The sequence below is a fragment of the Crotalus tigris genome, unplaced genomic scaffold (genome assembly GCF_016545835.1).
Source record: "Crotalus tigris isolate CLP2741 ecotype Arizona unplaced genomic scaffold, ASM1654583v1 scf7180000021202.270236883:394553, whole genome shotgun sequence".
In the NCBI taxonomy this organism is placed as follows: domain Eukaryota; kingdom Metazoa; phylum Chordata; class Lepidosauria; order Squamata; family Viperidae; genus Crotalus; species Crotalus tigris.
In genome coordinates this window covers 245,184-254,234 of record NW_024098394.1, presented here as the reverse complement: position 1 = coordinate 254,234, position 9,051 = coordinate 245,184, and the positions used below count along the sequence as shown (strand labels likewise).

Sequence of the window (9,051 nt, the reverse complement as noted above, 5' to 3'; positions counted from 1 at the left end):
GGATACACTCTGGACTTTGACTCTTTACAAATAGTGCAATCTAAATATGCGTTGCATTGCTTATTGTTGCATTGCTTCAACTAGGTCTGGCATCCTTTGCAGCACTCTAAAACTTGCATGACCCAACTCCTGTGTAATAAATGTACGTAATTATCATGCATGGGAGTGTTTGCAAGTGTTCGTGCACAACCATCCTGCTTCTTTCCTAACCCGTATAAATTATCCCGCTAACACCTTGTGCATAAATCCTCTCACATTTCCTGATGATGTATTGACCCTTTGCAAACAACACTTTATACCCCATATTATCAAAGCTTGAAATACGGAGTAAATTATGGTCTAACTCTGGTACATATAATACATTATTCAATGTTTCTCCAATACCAGGTACATAAACTTTACCTTGTCCTTTAACAGCATACTGTTGTCCATTAGCCAAGCTAACAGATGTTTGTTTAGCTGGTCTTAGGTTTGAAAACATTTGTGGGTCATTTGCAATATGCTGACTCATCCCACTGTCCAACAACCAAGTGTTTTTTTCAGTTAATGTTGCTGCCAGGGAAAATGTTGGTTGTGTAGTTCTTCGATCATGTTTCACTACTCCTCTGTTTCTCCTCTCAGGGCAGCATCTCTGGAGATGCTCTGTAGAAACACACGCGAAGCAGCGTTTCACCAGGCAAACCTTCTTGGCTGCTCTACTGGCATCTTTGGATGTTGCAGTTTTAGGCCTGGTCTGTGCTGCCTTTCTAGCCATTTCTGTTCCTCCTCCAGCAACCGGCCAGTCAAATAACTCATGGTTAAGTCCCTTTCTTGCATGGACTCTAAACTGGTCACTAGTACATCCCACGAAGTGTCCAATGAACTGAGCACCATATACACCTTGTGTGCCTTAGTAAAAGTCATTCCTCTTTTTTCTAACTCTAGGAATGTCTTTCTCATGGAATGCAAATGAATAGATATGCTCTCTCTCTGTTTCAGCTGGGTCTTATATAGCTTTCTTGTCAGTATTACTTTGTTGCATGCAGTTTCTCTCACACACACCCTGTGCAAAGCTTCCCAGCACTCCTTAGCAGACTGGAGACCCTTCACATGAACCAGCTGGCTATCCTCCAAACTATGCTGGCCAATGCTTTCTCATTCTTTCTCCAGTCCCCATCATCCAGGGCTGCAGGTGGATCAGCAACTATCATCCACAACTCCTCCCTTTGCAGGTACATATCCATATTCAGATACCAGGAGAGGTAGCTTGTCTCATTCAGATGAGATACTACAAAACCTCCTCCCATTAGGCTGATGGAGTCCATGTTGCCTGCTACTACCACAAATCACCACAAACCACATGCCCTAACTCCTCTGTTTCTGGGTCAAGCTCTCACTGGGTGTCTTCTCTTTCTGGGCCCATAGCCTGTTAGAGCATGCACAGCCTTATTATGCAAGATAACCCAGGAGTAAACACAGTAAACAGTGTCTATAGTAAATAGTGGTTTATCTTACAATATCTACAATATCATATACCAGGAACAATATACATACATGGAAGAGAGAGAACACATCAGCAGAGCCTTCCCTTTATACAAAGGCTCTTAAAGAGAGACAGACCCTGCTGAGTCATTCCCATCATTACATCTTACATCTTACATTACATAGCTGTTAAATCATTACCTTGATAAGTCCCAATCCTGCTTAGCTTCCAAACAGAGACCAGCCACTGAGATTGCCATTTGTTTACATTTTATGGCCTGTTTCAGAAGAGGTGATTTTTTAAAAATCCCAATATCATTAGTTTTATAATCACTTAAGAAACCTAATACTCCTTTGTGATCTTTGTGCAACCATGCTGGTTTCTTCCTGGATTTCTTGTTTTTCTTTCTTTTTTCAGTGGTATTGTGCTGGACTGGGCTTTTATGATCATATTTTCAGCATTTCCCACACTCCTTGAGTTGTTTTCCCCTTTAGGATTTTCACCCATAGGAATTTCTCCCGTCTTTACACTATCTGAATGTAGGGTGCTTACCCCGTTAGGTAATCCAAGCCATGATTCAATAGGGATTGGACCTAATCCTGCTCACCCCAGCATCATTGCCTGCTGGATGTTAGTTAGTTAGTTAGACACTCTAACTATGGGTTTTGTGAGAAGGATGTTCAATTTTAAGGGGGCAAACTCGAAAAATCAAAACACTTGAGTTGAATGCTGAAGTTTATTTGATTCTCAAACTACAGAACTAGCAGAACGAAGGCTGCGGAACGAGAGAAAAGGGAAGGATGGTGAGGTGACTAAGAAAGCAGGGGAGGGAGGGGATTATCAACCATCTTGTGGTAAAGGCCAGAAGCGTAAATCTTCAAGGATGGTCCATGATGGATGAAAGAAAAGTGAAACAAATTAGCCACTGTTGAGAAAGGTATTGCAATAGTTGGTCGGGCAACACTTAACTGTTTGATTTTGTGCACTAGGAGGGCAAGTCGAAGCACATCCTTGGATAGTGTAGACTCCTGTGAAGGAAACACAAACCAGAATGATTATTAAAAATACCAAAGAACAGATCCGCGGCTGTTGCTGAACAAAATGCTAAACCCACTTAACACATCCATGCGTTCCCTCCAGCTAGGAAGGCAAACATCCCCCCCCCCTTTCTAGGGAATACTCAGGAGTAAATGAAGAAAGCAGATATTTCTGGGGAAAGTCCTGTATTCTGACATGACTTGGGGGAAATTCTTTCTCCCTTGGATATTTTAAGGGCTTAATGTGCCAGGTCCAAACTTGGTCAATTTAAGAAGATATCTGCATCTCTCCTGACCTTTCCCTCCCCCTTCCTCTAAATAAGGTTTCTGTCAGGTCCTCAAATCTTTATTGTTTCCCCTGCATATGTTTTCTTGTTTTGGGGCCTGCCATTCTGCTTTCGCTTGGGATAACTTTCGCTTTCTGCTTCTCCTTTCCTACCTTCATCCACTTGAGAAAGGAATGCATCTCCCTTATCACAGAGACGGCTGCGGAGAAACGAAAGCTGGAGAAGACCTTGAGATGCACGCCAGCTGTGCCAGTTACCCGCACATCATACCACATGTGGGTTGGTTGAATTTCAAATGGACATGATGACTCTGGTGGGAGGAAGTCTACTGCTGTTTTAACTATACCGTTTGAACGGGATTTTCTCCAGATCTCGCCTTGACTTCCTTACTGTCACTAATACCCCTAATGAAAGTTTCCTTTTGAGACGATGCCTGTTTCAAGAGTTCTGCTTTCTTGGGGGGTTGACTGAGGTGGGTCCTTATAGTTTCCCCCTCCAATCTGGGCCATTTCTGGGATGGACGGGGGTTCCCACTCCAAGTCCCCCCTTTCCTTGCATTCCTTCGACTGTCCGGCAACAGGCCGTGTCCTCAGGGGAACCCTGCAACTCTCAGGTGCATTTGGGAGCCCTAGTTTCCATACAAGAAGAAAAGCTATGAGAAAGGAGAAGAATTGGATTTACCTGTTGTGTCACTATCATTCTGCATTATAAAGCATAAATTCTCCCCTTCTTCACAACTCATATCGAGATCACAAACAGTTTGATTGCATTAGCGACAGTTCAGACTGTATCCTGGAGGAAAGAAATAAAATAGAAATCTTAGTTTGTTACAGTATTTATTTTTCTGATCTTGCAATCTCGCTATTTATTAGAGGATAGATTGTTTCCTAGTAAGGTCAACTGTGAAAAATCCCCAAGAATGAGCAAATGGTCTGGAAATAGGAAACTCTGGACTAGAAGACCTCCAAGGTCCCTTCCAGTTCCTATTCTATTCTATTCTATTCTATTCTATTCTATTCTATTCTATTCTATTCTATTCTATTCTGTTCTGTTCTGTTCTGTTCTGTTCTGTTCTGTTCTGTTCTGTTCTGTTCTGTCCTGTTCTGTTCAGTTCTGTTCTGTTCTGTTCTGTTCTGTTCTACTCTATTTTTTCATCATTATTCTCTTCTCTTCTATTCATTATTCTCTTCTCTTCTTTTCTCTTCTTTTCTCCTCTTGTCTTCTTTTCTTTTCTCTTCTACTCTATACTCTACTCTACTCTACTCTACTCTACTCTACTCTACTCTATTCTATTCTATTCTATTCTATTCTATTCTATTCTATTCTATTCTATTCTATTCTACTCTATTCTGTTTTTCATCATTATTCTCTTCTCATCTCTTCATTATTCTCTTCTCTTCTCTTCTCTTCTCTTCTCTTCTCTTCTCTTCTCTTCTCTTCTCTTCTCTTCTCTTCTCTTCTCTTCTCTTCTCCTCTCCTCTCCTCTCCTCCTCTCCTCTCCTCCTCTCCTCTCCTCTCCTCTACCCTACCCTACCCTACCCTACCCTACCCTACCCTGTTCTATTCTATTCTATTCTATTCTATTCTATTCTATTCTATTCTATTCTATTCTATTCTATTCTATTCTATTCTATTCTATTCCCACATTAGGTATCAAAGCCAACTGAGCGATCTTTCTCCGCCCATCCTACCTTACAGGATTGTTGCAGTGGGAAAAGTAGGAGAAAGGGGATTAGCTTCCTTTGTTTTCTTGGGTCATTATAAAACTAAAAAAGCTGGGATATTAAAAAAAATCAGCTCTTTTGAAACAAGGCATAAAAGATAAGCAAATGGCAACCTCAGCAGCTGGTCTCTGTTTGGAAGCTAAGCAGGGTTGGGGCTGGTTAATCCTAGGATGGGAGACCCCCAGGGCTGTAAGCTAAACTCAGGAATATCAGAAACCTCGGCTATGACAAACAATCTCAGGTTGGTGTGGAGGAATGTCAGCCTTGACCTGACGCCTCATTCATCCCTTTTGGCCCTACACCTCAAAAATATTAAGCAATAGCAAATGCAGACAGAGGTCGATGGAGGACTAAGAAGAGGAAACATTTTTTCAGTTTATTCCCAGGAGTAATTCCAGAGCAGAATTCACTACGAAAAGGAGCCTCTCCTTTCAGAGGCAGCCTACCCCAGAATGCCAGCCTGGAACAGCCACTCTCTCAGCTATGGGCTTCTCTCCAAATTGTGAAATCACCTGTTCTGGAACAAGCTATAAAACATTCAGCAAACGTCAACCTCCGTGGCTGGTCTCTGTGTGGAAGCTAAGCAGGGTTGGGGCTGGTTAATCCTAGGATGGGAGACCCAGGATCGTACGCTAGACTGAGGAGACTCAGAAATCCCAGTGACAGCAACCAGTCGCAGGTGGGTGACAAGGAAACTATGAGCTTGACTTGAAGGAGGCATCACTGATCCCCTTTGGCTGTGCCATCCAAACACTGAGTGAGAGCAAAGCCAGAAATAGACAGATGGAGGACTAAGAAAAGGGAACATTTTTCATCCCACTCCCAGGAGTAATTCTAAGGGCAGAATTCACTACCCAAAGGAGCCTCTCCTTTCAGAGGCAGTCTACCCCAGAATGCCAGCCTGGAAGAGCCTCTGTCTCTGCTATGGGCTTCTCTCCAAATGGAGAGCAACTCCTCTCCGCTCAAGGCTCCCATGGACCCTCCTGATGCAGAGCAAAAGAGAAAACCCCACCAACCAAATGGACCACAACTGCCTCCAATACCATACCTCCCTCTGCACCCCCCTTTTTTTGTCTGATTGTCACCCAAGATCAAAGCTTGACAGCCTTACCTGGCTCCAGGTACACGAATGCCACCACCCCCAGGATCAACAGCAGAGTTTTCATCTTGCAATCTCCTCTTCAGCCTGCAAAGTGTAGCCCAGGAGGGCAGCGGGTGCTTATTTATACCCCACTGAGAGGACATCCTTTGGGGGGCTGGATATCTAGGATCAAGAGAGAAGAACAGGGAGATTCAGGAGAAAAGGGGGAGGGCAGGGGGCGTGGCCTTTCCGCCCCCCTGACACCAAAACAGAAACCAGATCAGACCAGGTGAAGAACCAAGTGGTCCAGGTCTTCAAGGCAAACACAACCGTTCCGTGTGCAAAACCTGGGCACTTGGACAAGTGGCATCTCTTCCTGTATTTATACAAGATTATGCGACCTTGACATAATGCACAATTAAAAAAAATCTCTCTGCAAATTTCAGGGCCTTATTATTATTTTTTTATTTGTGCTTCGATTCACCAACTGGGCAACCTCTCTGCATCTTCTAACCTTCTCAGGTTGCTACGGTGGCTCTGCCTTCATTCAAGGAACATGACCTCCTTGGAGCAGATCTGAGCAAGAGGGGTTCTCTCCAAAACTAGCCTGTGGACTAAAGGATTCACATGATCCAAAAGTCAGGATAGACAAGGAAGATGGACACAGGGTTGGTGAGACACGGCAGAAGGGTTTCTGGTACAAAAGTAGCAGCAGGAACAGCAGGACAGATAATTCCAGGGGAGGCCTTGAGTCATAGGTCAACAATTCCTGCAAAGAAAAGCTCCTTTCACTCAAGAGAGTAAAACCACACATTCTTTAAACCTTTGGATGTCCAGAAGAGAATGCTCTTGTTACCCACAAAAAACCCTTGTCCTTGATAGGTGTTCATAAAGAAGATCTTCAGGGATTCAAGCCTGGCTGTTATTGTGCCCTACAGGGGCCAATCTCTGCCTCTCAAGACAATTCTTCCTTCTATTGTCTCCAGCATCATCCCTTGCTGGCTCCCAAAAGGGATCATCCCAGTTTTTGTCAGATGTCCTTTGCTGCTGCCGGCAAACTCCAGACACAAAAGCAACAGGTGACTAGCAAACTTTAATGCAAAGAAAAAGTCAGCACTGGGAGTGAACTGCTCCCAGTGCTTTACATAGACGGGCCCCTCCCACCAACCCCACACAATCAGCAAGCCAGCATCCGGTTTGTATGGATAAAAGGCACAGTTCAATGTCCGCATTCCCCCCCTCCAGACGCACCCATGTAGCTTCTGCCATTCCAGCTGCTCTCTCAGGCAACCAGGCAGCGCTCTACTTCCTCCCCCCTGTGCCCGGAAGGAGGAAGAAACAGCCAAGGTGAGGAATACTCTCCCCCTGGCCCGGCTTGCTCAATCCACATGTCCAGTTGGCGGTGGGAATGTTTCTGGCGTCCGGTTCATTGGAGGGAGGTGCCCGCGACATCAGGCGGCCACACCGACTCCCAGCTGCTGGCAGGAAGCCGGGCCGACTCTCAGCTGGCTCCCAGGAGCCGAGCCAACACATGGAAGTGGTGTGTCCACCGACCCCCAGCTGCTGCGCGCACGCCGACCCGACTATCAGCTGGTTGATGGGGACCGGGCGGTGCTTAGAGGTCCTGCTGGTTCTGTACCAACCTCCAGATGCTGTCCCGACTCCCAGCTGACTGTCGGGAGTTGGACGGTGCTCCCAGGCCCCATATGGGCGTCTTTTGGCTGCTGGCTGCGTGCTCCCCGTCTCCTGGCTCATGTCAAGCCCAGGAGCTTGACAGTTTTGAGTTGTTTCCTGTTCCTGTGGCATGAACTTTGACCTGAGTCTGAGTGTGCCCTTTGGTATCTCTGTGTTAATCCTATTATGTCCTGTCTTAGAGTTTGGGTGGGGTATGTAGATTTTAGCTGTCTTTGTCTTCCTAAGCTTCTAGCTGGAAGCCTCCAACATTCCTGAATGGATTGTTTACATCTGCATTTCTACAGAGCTGGTTTCTGCTTGTGGGAGGGAGACTTGGAGCTATTAAGAAAAACTGGGCATGCTTTTCTGCCTCTTTAAGATCCTTTGAGGAAATATAATATTCTGCCTTTTTAATATTTCCTTCTCTGGGGGGGGTGACTTCCCACAATGCAATACAGAGGATCTGGCCAGACTGAACCCTTCTTTCTCTCATCCTAATGGTTACACCCTGGGAGATTCCAGGGATTGGTTATCTGAATTCTCTTCCTCTGTCTCATATATAGTTCAGGGCCGGGCTGCCTCTTTGCTCTACAAACATACACACAAACACACACACAAACATTTTCTGGAATGTCTTCTCTCCTTCCTGAGAAAGAAGGAAGATGTTATTGTAGTTGACCACCCCAGGCCTCTGTCAGGCTTCTAGCTTTCCAAAGTTCTGGAGGAGAAGAGGGGAAATTTTTGAACCCACATGTGCTCCTTATCAACATGAGAGCTGAAGAGACGTTTTGGGAACTAAAGTTTGTTCTCAAAACAATTGCTAGAACAGTGGTTCTCAACCTTTTTAATGCTGCGACCCCCAACCGGTCGTAAGTTGAGGACTACTCAACTGGTGCAGCACCGTTTGCAGAATGGGACTTTTGGCGGGCTCAGCAGGGCAGAGACAGCCTGGACAATTCCTATTGGCTTTTGAAAGCCAATAGAATTAGACTCTATTCAAGAGAGTCTATTCTATTGGCTTTCAAAAGCCAATAGAATAAAAGGGAGTAGCACAGCTAAGGAAAAGGGGGAAAAATGGCGGACTGCGTTGTTTGGCGACCCCCATGAAATGGTCGTTCGACCCCAAATGGGGTCCCGACCCACAGGTTGAGAATCACTGTGCTAGAAGATACATTGGACTATGTGACCTGAACTATCAGAGAGCAGATGGAAAATTTTACTCTTTTAATATCTATTTTCCACCATAGTTTCAGAGTTAGCTTTTCTTCAAACTTGCCGGATTGTTTCATTCCTAATAAAGTTCACATTGCAGTTCATCACGTCAAGCCAAGCCATGATTCAACAGGGATTGGACCTAATCCCACTCATCCCAGCATCACTGCCTGACGGATCCTGGAGGGAGATTCACTAATGGTGGATTTTTGTAAGAGGGATGTTCAGTTTTGAGCGGGGAAATTTGAAAAATGAAAACACTTGAATTGAATGCTGAGGTTTATTTGATTCTCAAACTACAGAACTAGCAGAACGAAAGTTGCGGAACGAGAGAAAAGGGGAAGAGGGTGAGAGGTGTCGAGGAAAACAGAAAGGGGATTATGGACCATCCTGTGGTAAAAGCCAGAAGCGTAAATCTTCAAGGAAGGTCCATCATGGATGAGATCAAAACTCAAAGAAATTAGCCACTTTTGGAGCTAAGCGTTGCACAGGTTTGTGTTGCAACACTGAGTTTGCGCATTCGGAATGCAATTTGCAGTACATCCCCTTTCGAACGTCTGTACTGTGAAGGAAA

The 9,051-nt window shown here is 44.9% G+C and overlaps 1 protein-coding gene across 1 annotated transcript; it reads right to left on the bottom strand.

Annotated features, from left to right (window-relative positions):
• Window positions 1–2,179: 2,179 nt before the first annotated feature.
• Window positions 2,180–5,720, bottom strand: LOC120320179 (probable weak neurotoxin 3FTx-Lio1). The gene is given in 3 exon segments (XM_039369696.1): window positions 2,180–2,490; window positions 3,468–3,578; window positions 5,622–5,720. Coding segments are annotated over 3 exon segments (276 nt in total). The 5' UTR covers window positions 5,677–5,720; the 3' UTR covers window positions 2,180–2,380.
• Window positions 5,721–9,051: the final 3,331 nt, after the last annotated feature.